The sequence below is a fragment of the Salmo salar genome, chromosome 15 (genome assembly GCF_965601325.2).
Source record: "Salmo salar chromosome 15, fSalSal1, whole genome shotgun sequence".
In the NCBI taxonomy this organism is placed as follows: Eukaryota; Metazoa; Chordata; class Actinopteri; order Salmoniformes; family Salmonidae; genus Salmo; species Salmo salar.
The window spans coordinates 52349895-52375230 of NC_138305.1; the positions used below are offsets into that span (position 1 = coordinate 52349895).

Below are 25336 nucleotides of genomic sequence, written 5' to 3' on the forward strand. Positions count from 1 at the left end.
ACTTGTTCAGTGTAATACCGTGTAGCTTTGTAATCGTGACATTACGTACTTTCGAGGAAAATAGACAGACTTCAGATTTCTAGACGAAAATGCCAATCGGAACTAGGGAAACGCGGACATTTCGGACTTGCTGATTCGTTGAACGCGACACGTGTGTAACTACAACCCGTTTCCTAGTTCCGACTGGCACATGAGCGCTTGACGTTTAGTTTAGCAGTTGCGTGACGTATAATTACAACGTTTTGGTCGACAGTCTGCTGGGTGGGACGTTATACGTACTCTATTAATTTCCCAATGTGAGTCCCATCTCTTACTTTCTGTAATATCTCTGGTGCGCTGACTTTTTGCGGGGTTGATGTACAGTAGCTAGCTATCACATTTAGCCACCTAAACGGAGGTAGACAGAAGCGAAGTAGCCCGTCTTAACCGATAAACCGACTGGTTGTGGGTAAGTAAAATCTGATTCGGTAGTTTGTTTTTCACTTCATTGTCTGAGTATTATCGACGGTATTTAGCTGGCTAAGTGTAACTAACAAACTGTGAGAATGGTTTCCCCGGTACGGTAGTTAGCTGCTAGTTAGCGTAGTTACAACACACAAGCTAGCCTTGCCAGGCTTGTTGTGGAGGACAAAACCTAAAACCTCTGTTACTTAGCGAGTATAGCTAACGTTAACTAATTCGAATACGTTGTAGCTGACCTTAACGACAAATATGACAAACAAGGTGAAGTTAATGTCTTTCATAAGTAACTTAACCTGCTAACGTTACCCAGAGTCGTGGATATGACCTGACGACGTTACAGTTATCCAGTTAGCTAGCCATCTAACTAACTTAGCTAACGTTAGTTAAGTTGGTTAACGTTAGTACCAGGCCTTCTATCGACCTGTGGCGGATATTTTACAGGTGGATATCTGTCAGCTGACGTATGCAGCCACAAGTACAAAAAAGCCAGCTGAACACGTGCTGTTATCTTGTGTTGAGAGATGGACAGGGTCTAATTCGTACTATTCCATTTCTCTTATTACAGTTCTGACTGGTTTTCTTTGGTTCCATGTTTAGGTGGGTGATTTCCACAAGATGTCGTTCCCTCCTCATCTCAACCGAACCCTTTTGCCACCGGGCATCCCCCCTCCACAGTTTGCTGGTTTTCCTTCAGGTGAGTCATCAGAGACAGATCTCCCATCCTATGGGCCTGTCTGTATGTAAATTAAACAGCAACTAGATGGTTAACATGACTGATTTGTAAGGATATCTAATACTCAGTGAACTTTGTATTGAGAGAGACATTCATTTAAAATACATTTTGTATACATTAGAGGGTTCGACCGATTATGATTTTTCAACGTCGATACCGATTATTGGAGGACCAAAAAAAGCGGATACCGATTAATCAGCCTATTTTTGTGTGTGTGTAATAATGGCAATTACAACAATACTGAATGCACAATGAACACTTATTTGAACATAATATTATACATGAATCAATTTAGTCTCCAATAAATAATGAAACATGTTCAAATTGGTTTAAATAATGCAAAAACACAGTGTTGGAGAACAAAGTAAAGTGCAATATGTGCCATGTAAAAAAAGCTGAAGTTTAAGTTCCTTGCTCAGAACATCTTCGAACGCCAAGTTAACAAACAGATTACTGACCATTTTGAATCCCACAGTACCTTCTCCGCTATGCAATCTGGTTTCCGAGCTGGTCATGGGTGCACCTCAGCCACGCTCAAGGTCCTAAACGATATCATAACCGCCATCGAAATACAATACTGTGCAGCCATATTCATCGACCTGGCCAAGGCTTTTGACTCTGTCAATCACCGCATTCTTATCGGCAGACTCAACAGCCTTGGTTTCTCAAATGACTGCCTCGCCTGGTTCACCAACTACTTCTCAGACAGAATTCAGTGTGTCAAATCGGAGGACCTTTTGTCCGGACCTCTGGCAGTTTCTATGGGGGTGCCACAGGGTTCAATTCTCAGGACGACTCTTTTCTCTGTATACATCAATGATGTCGCTCTTGCTGCTGGTGAGTCTCTGATCCACCTCTACGCTGACGACACCATTCTGTATACTTCTGGCCCTTCTTTGGACCCTTTGTTAACAAACCTCCAGACGAGCTTCAATGCCATACAACTCTCCTTCCATACAACTCTCCTAAATGCATGCTCTTCAACTGATCGCTGCCCGCACCTGCCCGCCCGTCTAGCATCACTACTCTGGACGGTTCTGACTTAGAATATGTGGACAACTACAAATACCTAGGTGTCTGGTTAGACTGTAAACTCTCCTTCCAGATTCACATCAAGCATCTCCAATCTAAAATTAAATCTAGAATCGGCTTCCTATTTCGCAACAAAGCATCTTACACTCATGCTGCCAAACATACCCTTATAAAACTGACTATCCTACCGGTCCTTGACTTCGGCGATGTCATTTACAAAATAGCCTCCAACACTCTACTCAGCAAATTGGATGCAGTCTATCACAGTGCCATCCGTTTTGTCACCAAAGCCCCATATACTACCCACCACTGCGACCTGTATGCTCTCGTTGGCTGGCCCTCGCTTCATATTCGTTGCCAAACCCACTGGCTCCAGGTCATCTATAAAGTGGAGCTTTACCTAGCAATGGCTTATCTCAGCTCACTGGTCACCATAGCAGCACCCACCCGTAGCACGCGCTCCAGCAGGTATATTTCACTGGTCACCCCCAAAGCCAACTCCTCCTTTTGCCGCCTTTCCTTCCAGTTCTCCACTGCCAATGACTGGATCGAATTGCAAAAATCACTGAAGCTGGAGACTCATATCTCCCTCACCAACTTTAAGCATCAGCTGTCAGAGCAGCTTACAGATCATTGCACCTGTAAATAGCCCACCCAACTACCTCATCCCCATATTTTGTTGCTCCTTTGCACCCCAGTATCTCTACTTGCACATTCATCTTCTGCACATCTATCACTCCAGTGTTTAATTGCTAAATTGTAATTATTTTGCCACTATGGCCTATTTATTGCCTTACTTACCAATCTTAATTAATTTGCACACACTGTATATAGACTTTTCTATTGTGTTATTGACTGTACGTTTGTTTATTCCATGTGTAACTCTGTCACTTTGCTTAATCTTGGCCAGATACCAGTTGTAAATGAGAACTTGTTCTCAATTCGCCTACCTGGTTAAGTCAAGGTGAAATAAAAAAACATGAGAACATACAGTTGAAGTGGGAAGCTTACATAAACCTTAGCTAAATACATTTAAACTCAATTAAACTCAACACAATTCCTGACATTTAATCCTAGTAAAAATTCCCTGTCATTGGTCAGTTAGGATCACTACTTTATTTTAAGGATGTGAAATGTCATAATAGTAGAGAATTATTTATTTCAGCTTTCATTTATTTCATCACATTCCCAGTGGGTCAGAAGTTTACATTCACTCAATTAGTATTTGGTAGCATTGCCTTTAAATTGTTGGACTTGGGTCAAACATTTCGGGTAGCTTTCCACAAGCTTCCCACAATAAGTTGGCCCATTCCTCCTGACAGGTTTGAGTCAGGTTTGTAAGCCTCCTTGCTCGCACACGCTTTTTCAGTTCTGCCCACAAATGTTCTATGCGATTGAGGTCCGGGCTTTGTGATGGCCACTCCAATACCTTGACTTTGTTGTCCTCAAGGCATTTTTCCACAACTTTGGAAGTATGCTTGGGGTCATTGTCAATTTCGAACACCCATTTGCAACCAAGCTTTAACTTCCTGACGGTCTTGAGCTGTTGCTTCAATATATCCACCTAATTTTCCTTCCTAATGATGCCATTTATTTTGAAGTGCACCAGTCCCTCCTGCAGCAAAGCACCCCCACAACATGATACTGCCACCCCCATGCCTCACGTTTGGGAATAGTATTCTTTGGCTTGCAAGCCTCCCCCTTTTTCCTCCAAACATAACGATGGTCATTACAGCCAAACAGTTCTATTTCTGTTTTATCAGACCATAGGACATTTCTCCAAAAAGTATGATCTTTGTCCCCATGTGTAGTTGCAAACCATAGTCTGGCTTTTTGATGGCGGTTTTGGAGCAGTGGCTTCTTCCTTGCTGAGCGGCCTTTCAGGTTATGTTCATATAGGACTCGTTTTAGTGTGGATATAGATTCTTTTTGTACCTGTTTCCTCCAGCATCTTCACAAGGCCTTTGCTGCTGTTCTGGGATTGATTTGCACTTTTCACATCAAAGTACGTTCATCTCTGGGAGACAGAACGCGTCTCCTTCCTGAGCGGTATGACGGCTGCGTGGTCCCATGGTGTTTATACTTGCGTACTATTGTTTGTACAGATGAACGTGGTACCTTCAGGCATTTGGAAATTGCTCCCAAATATCAACCAGACTTGTGGAGGTAAACAATTGTTTTTATGAGGTCTTGGCTGAAATCTTTGGATTTTTTTCCCCCGTGATGTCTAGCAAAGAGGCACTGAGTTTGAAGGTAGGCCTTGAAATACATCCACAGGTACACCTCCAATTGACTCAAATGATGTCAATTAGACTATCAGAAGCTTCTAAAGCCATGATGACATTTTCTGGAATTTTCCAAGCTGTTTAAAGGCACAGTTAACTTAGCGTATGTAAACTTCTGACCCACTGGAATTGTGACACAATTAAATAATCTGTCTGTAAACAATTGTTGACTTTCCATACCTATAGTTTGTTAACAAGACATTTGTGGAGTGGTTGAAAGATGAGGTTTAATGATTCCAACCAAGTGTATGTCTCTTCCAACTTCAACTGTATGAAAGCCGGTGGTTCCTTTTAACATGAGTCTTCAATTTTCCCAGTTAAAAAGTTTTAGGTTGTAGTTATTATAGGAGTTTTGATGTGTCGACTATTTCTCTCTCTACCATTTTGTATGTCATATACCTTTGACTATTGGATGTTCTTATAAGCACTTTAGTATTGCCAGCCTAATCTTGGGAGTTGATAGGCTTGAAGTCATAAACAGCGCTGTGCTTCAAGCGTTACTAAGAGCTGCTGGCAAATGCAGTAAAGTGCTGTTTGAATGAATTCATACGAGCCTCCTACTGCCTACCACCTCTCAGTAAGACTGCTCTATCAAATCATAGACTTAATTATAATAAAGACACAGAAATACGAGCCTTTGGTCCTTAATATGGTCAAATCCGGAAACGGTCTTTTAGAAAACAAAATGTTTATTCTTTCAGTGAAATACGGAACCGTTCTGTATTTTATCAAACAAACGGGTGGCAACCCTAAGTCTAAATATTGCTGTTACATTGCACAACCTTCAATGTTATGTCATAATTATGTAAAATTCTGGCAAATTAATTACCGTCTTTAAGAAGAAATGGTCTTCACACAGTTCCCAACGAGCCAGGCGGCCCAAACTGCTGCATATACCCTGACTCTGCTTTCACTGAACGCAAGAGAAGTGACAATTGCTTGCTAGCATGCATTTCTTTTAATTAAATATGCAGGTCTAAAAAAAATATACTTCTGTGTATTGATTTTTAGAAAGGCATTGATGTTTATGGTTAGGTACATTTGTGCAACAATTGTGCTTTTTGTTAAATCATCACCCATTTGGCGAAGTTGAAGTAGGCTGTGATTCAATTATAAATTAACAGGCACCGCTTTGGTTAAATGCAACGCAGGACAAGCTCATTAACCTAGTAATATCATCAACCATGTGTAGTTAGCTAGTGATTATGTGAAGATTATATATATTTTTTTTTATAAGATAAGTTTAATGCTAGTTAGCAACTTACCTTGGTTCCTTGCAGCCACAAGGTCCTTTTGATGCTCTCCTCACGTAACAGGTGGTCAGCCTGCCACTCGGTCTCCTCGTGGATTGCAATGTAATCGGCGTCCAAAAAGGCCCATTACCGATTTTTGTTATGAAAACTTGAAATCAGCCCTAATTAATCGGCCATGCCGATTTAAACGGTCGACCTCTAGTATACATTATTGCGTTGTCTCTATTCCAGGTACCCCAATGATACCAGTCCACATGGGTATTATGACCCAAACCCCCGCGGTCTTGGTGCCCACCTCCATGCCTGCGGCACCCAGGAAGGAGGCCGCCCTGGTGAAGGCCAAGGAGACGGACGAGAACAGTGGCCCCACCACTACTGTGTTTGTAGGGAACATCTCAGAGAAAGCCTCGGACATGCTGATTCGACAGCTGCTGGCGGTGAGGAAGGGGAACTTGAATGCAGATGCTTTGGAAAAAGACATTAAACTTTATTTAGGCTATAGACAGTGTCTTTTAGTCACAAGTCGTGCTAGTGGAATAGACAATTGAAACCACCTTTCTGAACCAGGATAGTTTTGCTTCTGTTTTTTTTGCATGTGACGGTGCAGTTTGCCTTCTTTAGGTTTGATTTATAAAAGCTGTTTCCCTTTTGGCCAACAATGTTTCCTCTGATGAAAAGCAATGTCCTTTAGTAGGTCCCTGTAGTAAAGCAAGCAATTATTCACTCTTCAGAAATGTGGCCTGGTCCTAAGCTGGAAGAGAGTCCAAGGAGCCTCTGGAAAACTTCAAGGTAAAAACAGAACAGGTACAACACTTCTAAAGTACTCTACCACCATGTAAGTCCAATGTCACCCTCACCAAGGCGTGCTTTGCCAATGTGAAGCAACTACTATTTAGTGGGGAAAAAATGTGCAGGCTCCTGTTCAGTAGGTATTAATCAGAAGAAAGCAGACTAAAAAAGGTTGTAACTACATGGACTTGTCTGATAAGAAACACTCGTTTAAATTTTCCATTCCATGCCCTAATGAACACGACCCTGCTGAAGCTATTCCTGGTTGCGACTCCGATGGCTGTGTCTTGCTATAAACCCTCAGTCCCCATCCTTCCTTCTTCTCTATTCTCTCCAGCTTTTGGGTTCTGTGAGTACAAGGAGCCTGAGTCAACGCTACGGGCCCTGCGGCTGCTCCACGAGCTGCAGATCGGGGTGAAAAAGCTGCTGGTGAAAGTGGACGCCAAGACCAAGGCCCAGCTGGATGAGTTCAAGGCCAAGAAGAAGAGCAGCACCAACGGCAATGGGGTGGGTAATGTAGTTGGGAAGGGGGACACTCCGAGCTGGAGGGATGGGAGAGGCGAATGTCACATTACCATGTAGGTTATGGGCTAGTTTCTAGGACAGATATTAGTCAAGGACTAGGCTTAATCTATTTCAATGGAATCTCTATTGAATTAGCTTTTTAGTCCTGGACTGGGCTTAATCTGTGTTTGGGAAACTGGTCCTAAATGTTGAATGAAATTAAAACCTTCAGCCTCCTGCCAGTATGCCGGTCTGAGTGACATCCAGTGGAGACTATGATAGACCAAACTCTCGGAGGCAGGGTTGGCTAAACGAATGGGAATCTCTGGCGAAAGGCCTGAAACAAAATGGCTCCTTATATTTCAAATAATTGTTTTAAACAAGTGAGGCTGATGATGAGTTGACTTGAATGTAATACTAACCCGCCTGTCTCTCTCGCGGTCTCTGTTTTTCTTTCTGCTTGAAGGCAAAGGCAGAGGGTGGAAAAGAGGAGGAGGCAGAGGAAGAGGAGGAGGAGGTGATCGACGAGGACACCAAGAGGCGGGATCAGGTCGTCAAGGGCGCCATCGACGGTCTGATCCGCGAGTATGCCAGCGAGCTCAATGCTGCCTCGAATGAAGAGTCCCCCCACCGCAGGAAGAAAAAAGAGAAGAAAGAAGAGGTACGTAGGGCTACTTTCTCTCTTATCTCACTTTGATTTACCTGGTACGCGTTGGTTGGGGGTTGTGATATTGTATTTGGGCACATTATATACAGTCATGACCGAAATTATTGGCACCCTTGATAAAGATGAGCAGAAGAAAAGGCAGGATAACGCCTCCCGTGTGGTGCGGTGGTCTAAGGCACTGTACTGCCTGCGCTAGCTGTGCCACTAAAGATCCTGGTTTGAGTCCATGCTCTGTCGCTGCTGGGTCGTGACCCGGGAGACCCATGGGGCGGCGCACAATTGGCCCAGCGTTGTCAGGGGAGGGTTTGGCCGGCAGGGGATGTTCTTGTCCCATAACGCTCTAGCGACTCGTGGGTCGGGCACAATGCACGCTGACACGATCGCCAGGTGTATGCTTCTGGGTTGGATGTGCATTGTGTCAAGAAGCAGTGCGGCTTGGCTGGGTCGTGTTTCGGAGGATGCACGGCTCTCGACCTTCACCTCTCCCGAGTCCATACGGGAGTTGCAGCGATGGGACAAAACTATAACTACCAATATGGATATCCCGAAAAAGGGAAAATAAAATAAAGACTGAATAAAATGGTATGTTAAAAAAAAAGGGGAAATTATTTTATATTAATTCAATTGCCTACATTGTATTTGTTGGTATACGAAAGTCTGGATAGGGATTAAGTCTAGTCCTGAGGAGTATCCTACGTACCTGGTGAGATAACGTTGGTCAACTCGGGATAACCGGTCATTCGAAAGTGTCTCTCCTTTTAGCCAGGTCCATTTCTATGGCAAGGAATCCTTCAGCACTAACCTGGTCCGGTGCAGGCTAACTCCATTTAACCTAAATAAAATGACTGTGCAATGACTTGAGGACCAATCCCCTTAATTTGAGGAAGACTGCAGATTCAACATTTTGTATTAAATCATTTTTGTTGTTGTTGTGTAAGTCTGGTTGACAGAATGACCCTGAACACTGTCCCTTCTTCCTGCCTCCCATCGTCCCTTAGGAGGATATCAACGCAATTGGTGGATTGGAGGATGACAAGAGAGACCTGATTTCTAGAGAGATCAGTAAATTCCGCGACACCCACAAGGTATATTACCTTACTCATCTTTCTCACTCACATTGCAGGTTTTTGGAAAAGAAGCTACACACGCTAGTAGTGCACTCCTTTTGGGTTTTCACACTTACTGCTAGTGGACATTTTGTGCCAGGACCTGTTTTATATAGTCTAAATCAGGGATGGGCAACTCTGCTGGGGGTGGGTGTCCACACAATCTGAACTCATCATGAGGGGCTGCAGTTGCTCGCGGGTCTGCGTACCCACATCCACACCCCCCCCACACACACACACACACACTGCAAGCAAAACATTTTGGTGGCCCCCCTTTTGACAGTGGAAATACATTTTTGTAATTTTTTGTGTGTGCAATTCTACTCACTTTGCCATGCAGTTGGAGAAAGGTTTGCAGTTTTTTAAAATTTGTTTTCTGACTGAGACTGACTAACAAAATCAATGGTGGGCCCCCTGCCTGTAATTCACCATGATAACAAGTTTAGATAGCTGGTCGCTAAACTAACTAGGCAATCCTTACACCTTTTAGCTGACATGGGCAAATTGACTATCAGTGACTGACAAAACAAGAGTAAAACTGCATATGTACAACCAAATTTTGAAATTCAAAAGGCCCATGGGCCACCAGTTGCCCATCCCTGGTCTAAATTTAGGATGGGAGAATAGTTGAATTTTTATGTGAAAATATTGCATACCTTGCTCAAATCTCAGTGTGAAATATCTGGATTTGTAGTATTGTCACCGTTTTCAAACCTAATTTGACTCGTGTCGGCGGGACATTTGATTTTGTATATATTAGGGTATTTAGGTGTGACAGTATAGCTGGCTAGATCCATAACTCATTCATCACACACAAACAAAATGCATGGCGACGATGTAAAGTTACCTTAAAGCTAATCTATTCATTAAACCCCGCCATTATGATAGAGATCATATGGTGACTAAAGCAAGATGAATCTCAGAGCTTTGGAAAAAGTTGTCGAGGATAGCATGTAAGTATGAGCTTTCCTTTATTTTGTACATATACTGGGCGTTCCCCCTTGAGGATTCACATAGGGGCAACTGCACAGGCACTCTGGCATACAGTGGTGGCTGAGGTTGTGGAACTTAATGAGAACCTCTCAACACACAGCCCACCTTTTCCATTAGACACATGTCAACAGAATGTTGGTCTTGCTTTTAGACCAGTTATTTGCCATATGTGGAGAGAACCATGCCGATTTTTGATTTCCATCTATTTATCATGTCTGCAAGCCAGAGAGGCCAGTGAACCTGTGTGAGTCCTCTTTAAATGATGATCATTCTACATAATGTGTGTGTAAAAGTCAAGTCACTGAGACTCGGTCAATAACCACTGCAGTGATTTGGGCTGTAGATTGTACTGTTATAGCAGGGGGGGGGGCGCCCCTCCACAGCACTCTGCGTTCTGAAGACTAGCCAGGTGAGTTCCAACCCAGCCTGTGGATAAGTGTGTGTGTTAGAGAAAAGTCCCATCTCGTCCTGTGTCCAATTGTCAGTCCCTCTATTTCTGTCTTCTTTGATTCTCTTTCCCTCTTGTCACTAGCTCTTTCTCCCTTTCTTCTCTGAACTTGTCTGTCCCCTTTTCTTCCTTATTTCTAAATGCCGTTCACCCCCTTCATATCCATTTTCATGCGGCCATTATTTGTGGTGTTCATAATCTACGGCAGTAGACTTGCAGCAAAGGAGGTACTAGTTATACGTAATGAGATCCTTTCTCAAGCTCAAATGGTAAGGCCTATGCTTGATATAGAAGGGAAACGTCATGTACCCTATGGCCTACCTGCAGTTGCTCTATGCCCAAGCTGTCACCAATGGAGCGCAGAGCAAGGTAAGTTCAAGTAGGAAGACTTAACCAATCAGACCCCTTCCACCCATGCCCATAGTACCTGTGTGCTCTCTTCTCTATTTCCCCCATCTCTCCTTTTCTGCCTGTTGTTTTCCTTGCTTCTCATCTTAAGTCTTAAGCTGCACTAGACCCGTGGCTCTGTAGTCTGGGTCAGTCCAGAAGGACAACCATCTGTTGTTTGTTATGGACTGCTTTTAGCGGTCTGACCCTGTGGGAAAGGCCCATAGGTAACCTGTGGTCTCACTGTATTTCACAAAAACCCCAACCTCGGGGTATTCAGAATGCATGTTTGTAAATCTGTAAATCAGTTGCGTACACGGGGAGCCATGGGTGTAGTGCTAGGAGGGAGTTGTCTCTTAGCGTGTGTCTGGGAAATGGAGTCACAGGAGAACTACAGAAGACCGAAGCAGGGGTAAGAGCCTCTACGATTTAATTTACCTGTCCAGAAAATGTCAAAATAACTAAAAATAAGATGTACCAGGATGTTTCACGGCTTTCTGTTTTTACCAATGTACCCCATAGAAGTTAACGGTTGTTTTTGATGATTTGCTTGAGGGAAAGTGAATTCCCCCCCCCTGTGTATCGTTTGACCTGCTTTTCCTTCCAGGCCTAACTTTTATAGGCTTGTAGGGGCAGCGACGGGCTGAAATCCGTAGTTCAACACCTGTAAGTCACCAACAACTAGTTTCACAAAAGGATTGACGCCTTTTTTTGTTTTGTTGTTTCTCTTGTAATGAGGACACTGACTTGGGAGAGAAAAAGCGTTGTCTATCAAGCAGCTCCTTTTTCTCGTTTTGAATGCCTGTGACCTTTGACGTGGCCAACAAGATGTCGTCTTTGACCTCAAAGTGGTTTCCAGTGTCTTTTTAGTTAACTTGTAAGTCACCCTGCTTGTGCTAAACAATCATTGTACTATATTGATACTGTGGTCTGCAACTGGTGGCCCGCAGGCCAAATCCGTCCTGCAAGCCTAATTTGTTTTATTTAATTTTGAACATTTTATTTGGTCCCCAAGGTTCTCAGTAAAAAAAACAAAATCATGCTATACATGGACAAAGGAGTGCCGTGTCTCATGACAGCTTGTTGTTATTTTCCCATAGAAACTCTTAGCCTTGCTAAGGAGTGGCTGTTGTGCAAAAACGTCAGCCTCTATCTAACTCAACTACTTCATCCTTAGATAACAGGAATCTGCATTGTTACAGTAGTCCCCTCTGCCCCCAGAGCCTGGAAGCCACTTCTAGATCCACTTCTGTGCACTTATAGAGAAGCGTGTGACCCAGCCTCACTGTGCTCCTGTTCTGTTGCATGGCTGTCCTCCCCGGAGCCTCCAACTTATCAACCTCCTCTGTTCTCTTTGCAGAAACTGGAGGAGGAGAAGGACAAGAAAGAGAAGGAGCGTGCAGAGTTTGATCGCGAGCGACGGGAGAGGGACAAGGAGAGGGAACGTGAAAGGGAGCGCCGGGACCGCGAGCGGGAGAAGGAGCGCGAGAAGGAGAGGGAGCGGGAGAGGGAGCGGGAGCGTGAGCGCGAGAGAGACCGCGAACGGGACAGAGGTGACCGAGACCGCGAACGGGATCGCAACCGGACGAAAGAGCGAGAGTGGGAAAGGGAGAGGAGCCGCGACAGGAGCAAGGACCGCAGCCACTCCAGGTGTGTTTTTAAATAACGCAATGAATTGTGAAGGAAGGAAGGAATGATTGGGAGGTAACTAGGTTGATATGTTGTAGAGAGGTGAGTCGCGACAGAGACAAGGACAAGAAGCGTGACCAGGAGGATGAGGAGGAGGTCTACGAGCGGAGAAGGCTGGAGAGGAAACTCCGAGACAAGGAGGCAGCCTATCAAGAGGTAGCTTACAGTTGCGTGAGAATCATGTATGTGTTGGCTGTGAAATGTTGCTTAATTTCTGTCTCGTGTCTGTCTGAAGCGTCTGAAAAACTGGGAGATCCGCGAGAGGAAGAAGGCTCGAGACTACTCCAAGGAGTCTGAGCGGGAGGAAGAGCGCAGGAGAGAGATGGTAGGAAGAAATACAAACCCCGTTCTCACCCTCGCGTGGCATTCCTGGGTCGTGTTGAGCAGGGAGAAAACCTTTTGAAACAAGGGGAGGGACTACCTGAACTTGTCCAATGGGAATGCTGATTTTCATTGTCCGTTGTGAAAGGTTTTGCTACGCTGTGCCCCAATACTGAACAGGACTCGGGTTTACCACTGATCTGGGTGTGAAATGTCCTTTTGGTTTGAAGGGTCCTAGACATAATTGGTATGTGTTTCCATTCATCATTGTGTCCTACAGACTAAAGAAAGCAAACGGCTGAAGGAGTTCCTGGAGGACTATGATGACGACAGAGATGACCCTAAGTACTACAGGTGACTACCAGCACATTTTTTTTCATTTATGATGCTGATCCGCTAGGTTTACATACTAGAGAAGATAAATCAGAATGGAAGATATAATTGAGACCATTTTAATGTCGATAATGTAAACTGTCAAGATGATGACGGTCTGAAACGATAACATATGTTTTTGGCTTCGACATTTGGGAAGAGAAACCCACCCCCCACCCCCCAAAAAAAAAAAAACTCTAAGACATTTGTTGATGAGTGTCAGGGCCATTGTTATAAAAGATGTTGTTCCGTGTGTGACCCCTAGGGGCAGCGCACTGCAGAAGCGTCTGAGAGACCGGGAGAAGGAGACTGAGGTGGATGAGCGCGACAGGAAGAGAGAGAAGGAAGAGCTGGAGGAGATCAGACAAAGGCTGCTGGCCGAGGGACACCCAGACCCCGAAGCCGAGATACGCAGGGTGAGAGAGAGAGAGGGAGTGTGTGTGTGACTATCTGTCTGACTGTGTTTATGCCTGAAGGTCATTTTGTCCTCGGATCCCTTTGTCTATATGTCTGCATTGTAAGAGGGTCTCTATCCATCTGGCTATCTTGGCTACACAATAACGTTAGGTGAGTGTATCCACTTTTCTGACTGTGTAAGCCCCTTGTCTCACACTGCTTCTCTTTACCGATTGGTCCAGATGGAAGAAGAGGCGGAGCGTCTGCGCCAGCCTCCGGTGAAGCCAGAGCCCGACCCTGAGGAGGAGCGGGTACACAAGGCCCCACGGGTGGACCGGGATCGCCGAGGAGACAGGGATCGAGACCGAGGTGATCGGGAGAGAGGGAGAGGTGATCGAGAACGAGGTGATCGGGAGAGAGGGAGGGGGGAAAGAGACCGGGAGAGAGGGGAGAGGGACAGAGGGGACCACCATGTACCCCACCATCACCACCCCCACTCTGATGATGATGTGGAAGAGGGGGAGGAGGAGTTTGATGACGATGACCAATCGGGGTCCAAGCCCTGCCTGAAGCCCACGCTGCGGCCAATCACGGCGGCTCCCTCTGTTTCGTCGGCCAGCGGGGGCGCCACCCCCAACACGCCTTGTGGCGGGGATGAGTCGCCCTGCGGCATCATCATCCCCCACGAGAACTCGCCCCCTCACGAGACCCCGCCCCAGGAGGAGTTCCGCCCCAAGATCGGCCTCAGTCTCAAACTGGGTGAGTTCGGTCGGTGGGACAAGCTAGGTCTAGAATCATCTGGACATAATGACAACTATAGTGCTAACTAACTAATGATCTGTTGTGTAGATCCAATTAAGCTCCTCAATCACTAATGAAGGGGAAAGATCAGGATAATGAAATAAGACTGCCTATCTTTACCATTCATTTTTAGATTGAGGCATATAGCTGTATCTGCACTGATGTCTTGGGCTGTGGCCTGAAAAACTGTAATATGAGAGGGATGTCACAAACTGCTTTAAAATATCAATTAAATGGAACTGTCCTGTTTCAGACATACTTTAAGCCTTTCTTCATGGAGTATGTCTAAATATCTCTCTAGGAGCCACTAGCAGCCCCAGCCAGCCCAACGTGGCCATCAAACGCAAGAAGCTCACTGTGGACAGCGTCTTTAACAAATTCGACGACGAGGAGGCAGACGAGGCTCCCCGCAAGCGCAAGCTGGTGCCACTGGACTACGGCGATGACGACAAGAACCTCCAGAGTGTGGTAGACGGCGCCTCGGGCCTGGCGGCCATCAAGGGCGCCAACACAGAGGAGAAGCGCAAGCACATCAAGAGCCTGATTGAGAAGATCCCCACGGGCAAGACAGAGCTGTTCTCCTACCCGCTGGACTGGTCTGCCGTGGACTCGGTGAGGATAGGATGTGGCAGTACCCTGCTTTCCAGTCTGTTTCTGCTCTCTTGCCAACTAATTTTGTGTTACCAAGAGTGCGGAAACCAGACTAGTGGTGGACAAACCAGAGGAAATATGACATACAGATAACGCTGGTTGGTTTTGATAATTCAACGACTAGAAGCTCTAGTCCAAGGGAATTGCTGATGTAGCCCTTCTTTGTCAAAGTAGAAAATGTGTTTCCCTACAAAACTGGTACAGAACTATATGAATAATATCTGGTGCAGTGACTAAAGTACTTCTGACTGTCCTCCCCAGACTCTGATGGATCGACGCATACGCCCCTGGATCAACAAAAAGATCATTGAGTACATTGGAGAAGAGGAGGCTACACTAGTCGATTTTGTCTGCTCAAAGGTGTGTAAACGTGATTGACGCAATTTACTGGGGAGCTGGGTGTTTTTGCAATACGAGTTTCATTCTGATTCCTTAATTTTTACCTCCCCCAGGTGATGGCTCATGGTACACCACAGGGTATCTTGGATGATGTTGCCATGGTGAGTATCCCAAGAAATATACTGGGAAACACTCAGTTGTCTGTCCAGCTAAGACTGTTTTGATCAGATTGAGTTTAGATCGAAGTATTAAACAGGCCTTAAGGGCCTTGGTGAACTGCTTTTGGTCTCCTGATTTAAAGAAAAGTTAAAGTACCATTTCATTCATCTCACTGCAATGCGGTTTCTCTACACCAAGGTTTTGGATGAAGAAGCAGAGGTCTTCATTGTTAAGATGTGGAGGTTGCTGATCTACGAAACGGAAGCCAAGAAGATTGGGCTGGTGAAATAAGAAACCCAAGAAGGCACTGAACGAATCCAACTTTTTCTAATAGAGTAATCTGACTTTAGCGTTGTCAGTCACCAAAAAGACTTCTCAATTTGAGCAGCCTAAAATCAAAGAATGGGCTCAACCTAATAATACCAACAGCATTCACACGTTGAGCTCCCGTTTTCTCATTCTTCCAATAGACTCTGGTACATGTCATGTTACTCTACTACAGCTGCTGACTTTGTATTGGTGTATTGTGTGTGTGTGTGTGACTGACGAAGTGCTTATTGAAGATGCATGAAAGCAACCACTTGGACAATGGCCCTACTACAGTCTCTTGGCTCGAGTTGGATGTTCTGAGGGTGACAGTGGAGGTAGCGGATAAGGGGTTGAAGAGAATAGCTACTAAGCTGTGGAAAGACGTTGACTGGAAAGCATCTCGCCGTTCTGTTTCTCTATAGTTTTGTGACGTTAGTACTCGGAACCATTCACAACTTCTCTATCATAAGTTATTGGACAGCCGTTTATGCGAAGGGTAGACCTTTTAAGGAGATTTTTTTGTATTACAATACTTTCTATAAATTCTGCTATTTAAGGAGGATAGGCCAGCTATTGAACATTTGACTTGTGGTTGGTTGGTCTCATAACACAGGCAACAGCACCACCTGGAAAGGATACTGATTTGTGTAAACATTGTTTCCATTTTCTTTTTGTACCAGTGGAAATTTTGTTTTCAATAAAGCTTTTTTTTTTTTTTTTTTTTAATACTTGGGTTTTGTCAATAGAAATGTGATGTGGCCCAGTGAGTCTTTCATACACCTGTTATTTACTAGGAATGTCGTAGTATAAAAAGCCACTGTACCATGGTACAAGCACTTTAGGATAGCTACTAATTTAACAGACGCTCTTATCCAGAGTGACTTACAGTAGTGAATGCATACATTTCATTTTTATTGTACTGGCCCCCCGTGGGAATCGAACCCACAACCCCTGGCATTGCACACACCATGCTCTACCAACTGAGCCACAGGGAAGTTTGAATATTTGTTAATATGGGCATGTTGCAGATGAAAATAACAAATGTGATTGTGTAGAAAAACCAATCGGAGCGCAGCTGCAATTCATACCCAAAACCACTGAGATCAAACTTGTAGAACTTTATTGATGTCATGAGCAAGATCCTGCAAGTAAAAATCCATACTACTGGCAGAGGAACAGCACATAAGTAACCCAAGCCAGTATCACACACAACTAGAGCCTATACCTCTTTTACACGCATCACTTCCTGTGACCAGCGAGAGGTGAATTTGCGATGGATACTGGGGCTTTTTTCCAAGAAAGTGAAAGGCCACTGCTTGTAAACAGTTTTCTGCATATATATGGGTATAATTGATCCAAATTGGTTTTGTACTGTAAAATGGTTACTGGTATAGTTTCTTATTTGCTTTAAAACATTTGTCTATCCATTTCTAGACTTGAGAGAATAGCAATGTATGTTTCTCTCCATCTTCTGAGAAGTCCCTAATTATCAATTTAGATGGTTATTAGCCAGTGAATACCTCTATGTAATATGAGTTACACATCTGTGGGACAGTGACTATGGCCAAGTCTGTCCCTCCTTCTGTTTTCTTCCAAACATCCCTTTCAGGGCTGACTGGACTAGTCCTCTGCTTTAGCCTCCATCTCTCCGTCCTCGTCGTCTCCGTCCACCTCTGCATTCTCCCGCTCTAGCCTCTCAAGCTGACGGGCCAGCTCGGTCTCGTCCGTGTCCGTCACCACCTTTGCCTGGGGGGGGTATAACAAGAACGTTACACTGCATTTAGTTATTTAGCAGATGCTCTTATAAAGACCGACTTATAATCAGTGCACATAATCAATTAATTCCCTCAAGGGGAGTGGGATATGCAACAACGTGTGAAATAGGACAAACATAAGCACCCACCTAATTTATTATAGTAAAGTTAAGTAAAACTAAAAATAGCGGCTAACTGAAAAATTGGTGCTAGTAAGACAAGGCACAACAGTCATGTAAATTACTATTATATATCCTCAGATTGAAAGTAGTGTTTGGTTCAAGCACTGTATGAGAAGTGTAATTATTTAGTGGACTGAAGGAATGTGCACTCCAAATAAATAAAGGTCTCTCCTGGCTGATAAGAAATCCTGGGGGATGAAAATGGAAAAGTACATCTTTGTGGAAGGGAGCGGGTGAGAGCTAAGGGTGTAAATGGACACTGCACTGTATTGAATGGACGTAGTCAGCTGGTACATCTTCGCCGAATCAACATTTGAAACATCAATCGGAGTTTGGGCTCTTTTGTATGATATACATGGTTGGACATGACACATGCACTTCATGGGAAGTAGCGTCAAAGGCCACTAAGAGAGAAACCACCTTTCGCATAAGTACTTTGGTATTCCCTCACACTACTGGCAAACTGACCACCCATCTCTCCATCGTTTTCTCCCCCAACCATCTACTGTATCTACAGTGCCTTCACAAAGTGTTCACACCCCTTGACCTGTTTCACATTTTGTTGTGTTACAGCCTGAATTTGAAATGGATTAAATTGAAACTTTGTGTCACTGGCCTATAACAAAACACCCCATAATGTCAAAGCAAAATTATGTTTTTGGACATGTTTACAAACGCGCCCCCCGAATGGCGCAGCGGCCTAAGGCACTGCATTAGAGTGCTAAAGACGTCACTGCAGACCCGGGTTCGATCCCAGGCTGTGTCGCAGCCGGCCGAGACTGGGAGACCCATGAGGCAGCGCACAATTGGCCCAGCATCGTCCGGGTTGGGCGAGGGTTTGGCCGGCCGGGATGTCCTTGTCCCATCGCGCTCTAGCGACTTCTTGTGGTGGGCCAGGCGCATGCACGCTAACTTCGCTCACCAGCTGTAAGGCGCATTGGTGCAGCTGGCTTCCGGGTTAAGCGAGCAGTGTGTCAAGAAGCAGTGCGGCTTGGCTGGGTCGTGGCCCTTGACCTTCGCCTCTCCCGAGTTTGTACGGGAGTTGTAGCGATGGGACAATTGTATATCACGAAAAAGGGGTAAAAAGTACAAAAAAAACAACATTATGTTTACAAATGATTTAAAAATGAAAAGCTGAAATGTATTGAGCCAATAAGTATTCATCCCCTTCTATGGCAAGCCTAAATAAGTTAAGGAGTAAAAACTTGCTTAACAAGTCACATAATAAGTTGCATGGACTCACTCTGTGTGCAATGGTAGTGTTTAACATGATTTTTGAATGTGTATCCCACACATACAGATAATTGTAAGGTTCCTCAGTTGAGCAGTGAATTTCAAACACAGATTCAACCATAAAGACCAGGAAAGTTTTCAAAGGGCACCTATTGGTAAATGGGTAAACATAAAAAGCAGACATTTAATATTTTTTTGAGCATGGTAAGTTATTAACTACACTTTTTCACTATAAAAGATACAGTCGTCCTTCCTCAGTTACTGGAGAGGAAGGAAACCGCTCAGGGATTTCTCCATGAGGCCAATGTTGACTTTAAAACAGTTACAGAGTTTAATAGTTGTGATAGGAGAAAACTGAGGATGGATCAACAACATTGTAGTCACCCCACAATACTAACCTAAATGACAGAGTTAAAACAAGGAAGCCTGTACAGAATACAAGTTATTCCAATACATGCATCCTGTTTGCAATAAGGCAGTAAAGTAAAACTGCATAAAATGTGACAAAGAAATAAACTATGTCTTGAATACAAATCGTTTTGTTTGGGGCAAATCCAACACAAAACACCACTGAGTACCACTCTGCATATTTTCAAGCACGGTGGTGGCAGCATCATGTTATGGGTATGCTTGTCATCAGCAAGGATCAGGGAGTTTTTGGTTGTTGATAAAAATAAAATGGAATAGAGCTAAGTACAGGAAATATCCTAGGGAAAAACCTGGTTCAGTCTGCTTTCCAACAGGGTCCGGGACACAAATTCACCTTTCAGCAGGGACAATAGCCTCAAACAAGGCCAAATATACACTGGAGTTGCTTACCAAGACGACAATGAATGTTCCTGAGTGGCCGATTAACAGTTTTGACTTCAAACCTATGGCAAGACTTGAAAATGGTACAATCCAGGTGTGCAAAGCTCTTAGACTCACAGCTGTAAATCGCTGCCAAAGGTGATTCTAACATGTATTGACTCGGGTGTGAATACTTATGCAAATGAGATATTTCTGTATTTTATTTTCAATAAATGTGCAAACATTTTCACTTCATCATTATGGGGAACTGTGTATAGATGGGCCTGTTTAAATCATTTTGAATTCAGGCTGTAACACAACAAAATGTGGAATAAGTCAAGGGGTGTGAATACTTTGTGAAGTCACTGCATATCCTCAGTCTCACCTCCATCTGGATGTTGAAGACGCCCCTCTTCTCCTCGATCCTCTCCTTGATGGCCGCCATGGCCTGGTTGAGAACCGACAGGCCCTCGGTGCGCTCCAGAGTGGTTGTGGTCATGACGTAGCGTGGCGGTGCTATCAGATTAATCTAGGGAGAGAACGCACTCGAGCGGTCATACAACGCCTTCGAGAAAGTTGAGGTCAACCACAGAGCGACAAAAATGAAAATGAAATCGATATAGAAATATAATTAAATAGATTAGAAGTATTGAGTATGAGGGTTCCTTGATTCAACCTACCTTGATGGGCATGGCCTCTGTCGAGCAGCTAAGCCCCGCCCTCAGTGCGTCTTTCACAGCGTCAATGCCCTCATACCCGTAGCATGCCACCTCGATGTCTGCAAGGACGAGAGTAAAAATGTATTGTTTAAAGAAAATAAAGTGTCAAGTCGCCATGTTTCTAATTTCAAAACATCAGGAGTTCAATAGTGTCATCAACATGCCACTCTGGCGAACGAATCAATGAACATTATGTAGCATATGTCTCTAATTTCCATAGGTGTGTAGGCACATATATATTTTTTAAACTCCACACATGTGTTTAACTACAAACATCAAATATGGAAATACGGACCCAACAAGACTTCATCAGTTAGCCAATAACTTTCCTGCCATTGAAATCCCTGGGTGGACCGCCTAATGGTGTTTTCAGCTCGCCAAAGTCCAAACAGTGGGAAAAAGGTTCCTAAATAAATTATCATCCTAAAATAATGAATTTAGCAGTATAGATTTTCTTATTATGTTCGAGCAAAACAACACCGCATTAGCCATGGCAAAATGCATAGAATTGCAATAAATCTGCAAAACTCTCTCAGCCGCACAACAAAATGCATTGAATTGCAGTAAATCTGCAAAACTCTCTCTCAGCCGCACAACAAAATGCATAGAATTGCAGTAAATCTGCAACCTTCTCTCTCTGCCGCACAACAAAATGTCTATAATTGCAGGAAAGTAGCATCAAAACTACTCCCCCCCCGTCCTCCACCCCCCCAATACCTTTCCAATGTAATCTCCCTGCCATTTATGGATATTCCCCCCCCATTGATCTTCTCTAACATGTCTAGTACATATTGATTGCCCTGGTAATGTTGAGTGTGCTGTGATCTCAGGCTGACCTGCTCTGATTTTGACAGCCTGTGGAGTTAGACGCCTGTTGATGTTGTCGATGAGCACAGCCCTCTCCTCCTCGGTCAGGTCTAGCCCATCCAGCATGGCAGGGTCACTGGGAAAAATAAAACATTTTTGGAGCATGGATATCTGACTAAATGATATGAGGAGATCGGGAGCAAACACTACAACCCATTTCATACCCGCCTACAATATCTGCGTCCATCTCTCACTAAGAATGACCGATGGTATTTTATTAGGATCCCCATTAGCTGTCGCAGAAGCAGCAGCGACTCTTCCTGGGATCCACACAAAACATGACATAATACAGACCATTAATATATAAGGACATCGCGAGGGCAGACCTACATAAAAGGTCTTGGTCTCATTGTAAACCTCATTCACACTACAGGGTAGTTCAGCCACACCGTGCTGGCTCGGATATATTATTTTCACATTGTCCTTTCCAGCATGGTTCCAGCAACAATGGAGAATACGTAACCAAGCCAGCCTAACACAGCTTGGCTGAGCTTGGTTCGGCTCAGTCATGTGTACAGTACCAGTCCAAAGTTTGGACACACCTACTCATTCCAAGGTTATTATTATTTTTTTTTTAAACAATTTTCTCAATTGTACAATATTAGTGAAGACATTAAAACTATGAAGTAACACATATGGAATCATGTAGTAACCCCCCCCAAAAAGTGTTAAACAAATCAAAATATATTTTATATTCTTCAAAGTAGCCACCCTTTGCCTTGATGACAGCTTTGCACACTCTTGGCATTCTCTCAACCAGCTTCATGAGGTAGTCACCTGGAATGCATTTCAATTAACAGGTGTGCCTTGTTAAAAGTTCATTTGTGGACTTTCTTTCCTTCTTAATGCATTTGAGCCAATCAGTTGTGTTGTGACACGGTAGGGGCGGTATACAGAAGATAGCCCTATTTGGTAAAAGACTATGGCAAGAACAGCTCAAATAAGCAAAGAGAACCGACAGTCCATCATTACTTTAAGACATGAAGGTCAGTCAATCCGGAAAATGTAAAGTACTTTGAGTGCAGTCGCAAAAACCATCAAGCGCTATGATGAAACTGGCTCTCATGAGGACCGCCACAGGAAAGGAAGAACCAGAGTTACCTCTGCTGCAGAGGATAAGTTCACTAGAGTTACCAGCCTCAGAAATCAGCAATTAACTGCACCTCAGAATGCAGCCCAAATAAATGCTTCACAGAGTTCAAGTAACAGACATCTCAACATCAACTGTTCAGAGAAGACTGCGTGAATCAGGCCTTCATGGTTTTGCTGCAAAGAAACCACAACTAAAAGGACACCAATAAGAAGAAGAGACTTGCTTGGGCCAAGAAACACAAGCAATGGACATTAGACCGGTAGAAATCTGTCCTTTGGTCTGATGAGTCCAAATGTGAGATTTTTGGTTCCAACCGCCGTGTTTTTGTGAGACACCCGCCTACAATATCTGCGTCTATCTCTTACTAAGAATGACCGATGGTATTTTAGGTGAACGGATAATCTCCGCATGTGTGGTTCCCACCGTGAAGCATGGAGAAGGTGGTGTGATGGTGCTTTGCTGTTGACACTGTGATTTATTTAGAATTCAAGGCACACTTAACCAGCATGGCTACCACAGCATTCTGCAGCAAAATGCCATCCCATCTGATTTGAGCTTAGGGAGAATATGTAAGGGCTATTTGACCAAGAAGGATAGTGATGGAGTGCTGCATCAGATGAGCTGGCCTCCACAATCACCCGACCTCAACCCAATTGAGATGGTTTGGGATGAGTTGGACCGCAGAGTGAAGGAAAAGCAGCCAACAAGTGCTCAGCATATGTGGGAACTCCTTCAAGACTGTTTGAAAAGCATTCCGTGTCACTACCTCATGAAGCTGGTTGAGAGAATGCCAAGTGTGCAAAGCTGTCATCAAGGAAAAGGGCGGCTACTTTGAAGAACGTAAAATATAAAGTATATTTTGATGTTTAATACTTTTTTGGTTACTACATGATTCCATGTGTTATTTCATAGTTGATGTCTTCACTATTATTCTACAATGTAGAAAATAGTAAAAATAAAGAAAAACCCTTGAATGAGTAGGTGTGTCCAAACTTTTTGACTGGTACTGTATATAGGAAGAAGAGTCACGATACTCACGATACAGCCTGTTTGAAGACGTCGTAGGCGCCGTATCCCGGACGCTTGTACTTCTCATCAAACACCCAGGCGGTGCGCGTGAACAGGCTCTCCAGCTGCTCGTCCTTAGTGTACTCCAGCACCTCAGCCACGTGTCGAAGGATACTGTACACCTGCCACGGACGCCACACCATAAAAACATTTACACCGCGATATCACCTCTGGTCAAGAGGGAAGACTCACAAATGTCAGCATGGTCCAAGATCTGAGCCCGTATTCATAGTCTCAGAGTATGAGTCCTGATCTAGGATCAGGTGCCCCCTATTTGTGTAATCATATTCATTATGATTTAAAAGGCTACACTGATCCTAGATCAGCACTCATACTCTGAGATGCTCTATGAATAAGGCCGTTTGTGCTTTCTTACGGACTCCTATGGTCATTGTCATCCCAACGACGACAGTAGTAGGCTGTACAGCACAAACAGATCTGGGACCAGGCTGCACAAACGTCTGAGAGTTTATGACATCGGTGGAACGGAATGATAAATAGAATTTTGTATATTACAGCATCCTCCGGCACGTGGCTGAGTGTTGACGGTGAACCTGACTTACGGTTTTAGATTTGGTGAATTTGTCTTCACATTTGATAGCATCCTCTGGCGAAACTCTTCTCTTTGATAAATCAATGTACCCTGCAAAGAGTTGACAATATAATGTTTTTTATGTTGTTTTTTTATTACCTATAACACAATGTGTACACACGCACACACACACACACACACACACACGGTCTACATTTCTTGACCGGACACACTCAAACTCCGCCTCACCCTTCTCTTTGTCCACTCGGATGACCACCACGCACTCATTGCGTCCGATCCTAATGAGCTTGTTGATGGAGCGGATACGTCGGCGTGACAACTCGCTCAGCAGGATCATGCCCTCAATGTTGTTGTACTCCAGCAGGCTGACATAGGCGCCCATCTCGGCAATGGAGCGCACGTTCACCATCACCACATCCTCCACCTCAGGGAACCGGTGCTGGTAGAACCTACAGCTAAGGTTCGGCATCGCTGGGGGGGGGGAGAGGGATTACGGAGACAATAGGACAGAGGCCAATATAATGAAACCAGAGAGATATGCTATTCCATATACTTACAAAGGGTTTTAAACAGGCTTTGATTAAACTCTAGAGAGTAACTGAATGAGAGGTCATTAGGTTGAAAAGAGGGAAATGGGGTGTAGATTTGGTTGGACAGTCACATCAGGAAAAGATGGAATACAGTGGCAGTTCTCTTCTGTCAATCATTCTTGGTAACTTCTTTTTTTTTTGGGGGGGGGGGGGGGGGGGGGTAGGCGACAAGGAGGAGTGATCTGGTGCCGCTAGATTGCAATATCAGAACAAAATGCCAGTCATCTCTCATAGTCATGTAGCTATCCTTGTACACTCACTCAACGTCATCATCTTACTTACCGTTAACTAACTTAGCTACTGTAACGTTATCTGGCTAGAGCTGAAGGTGTTACTAACACAGTGCCATATATACTTGCAAGACTAAACAACTGTCAACATGGATCTATGTCTTCAGTCTGATGTATAGACGTCAACGCACCCACATTTATTCACACACAAAAAGGATCATTTAGCTACCTAGCCACCCAGCTAACCCACTAGCTCATACATGCGGCACATGCACCTATAGCACCAGGAGCTAGCTAGCTAGCTACGTTACTTAGCCAGTTATTCACAACTCCGGCAAACAGCTGTTTTGTTCGCAGTGATTCGAGTAGATGCCTTACCTGTATCGTATAGTTACAGAACAATACTGTTGAATGCCCTGTATTAGATTTTTTTTAAAAAACGTTATAAGTTTTATTCAAATACGTAGCTAGCAAATTAGGCCCGATTGCTACAACTTCAAATTCATCCGTGGTGTGCAAATTTTTCGACCCGGAAGAGAAAGCGCCCGGGTTGACACGCGCA

General features: G+C 44.2%; 2 protein-coding genes across 3 annotated transcripts; one reads left to right on the top strand and one right to left on the bottom strand.

Annotated features, from left to right (window-relative positions):
- The first annotated feature begins 179 nt into the window (after positions 1-179).
- Positions 180-16420, top strand: LOC106571670 (RNA-binding protein 25-like). Of its 2 annotated transcripts, none has more exons than XM_082961879.1 (17): positions 180-448; positions 1060-1156; positions 5997-6202; positions 6497-6569; positions 6892-7061; positions 7525-7719; positions 8724-8810; positions 12020-12309; positions 12387-12504; positions 12584-12673; positions 12950-13023; positions 13307-13457; positions 13680-14196; positions 14540-14850; positions 15151-15249; positions 15342-15389; positions 15586-16420. In XM_082961879.1, exons 2-17 carry the CDS (start codon positions 1078-1080, stop codon positions 15676-15678), a joined length of 2601 nt encoding a protein of 866 aa, XP_082818005.1. In that variant the 5' UTR covers positions 180-448; positions 1060-1077; the 3' UTR covers positions 15679-16420. The 2 variants fall into 2 exon arrangements, with proteins under 2 accessions (XP_082818005.1, XP_082818006.1); XM_082961880.1 differs by having other exon boundaries at positions 6497-6554.
- Positions 16421-16799: 379 nt separating this feature from the next.
- On the bottom strand, positions 16800-25327 carry LOC106571672 (eukaryotic translation initiation factor 2 subunit 1). Its single transcript, XM_014145008.3, has 8 exons — positions 25153-25327; positions 24183-24425; positions 23965-24044; positions 23372-23523; positions 21210-21316; positions 20335-20432; positions 20040-20183; positions 16800-17442 (listed from the first exon to the last, which is right to left on the bottom strand). Exons 2-8 carry the CDS (start codon positions 24421-24423, stop codon positions 17317-17319), a joined length of 948 nt encoding a protein of 315 aa, XP_014000483.1. The 5' UTR covers positions 24424-24425; positions 25153-25327; the 3' UTR covers positions 16800-17316.
- Between the last annotated feature and the right edge of the window lie 9 nt (positions 25328-25336).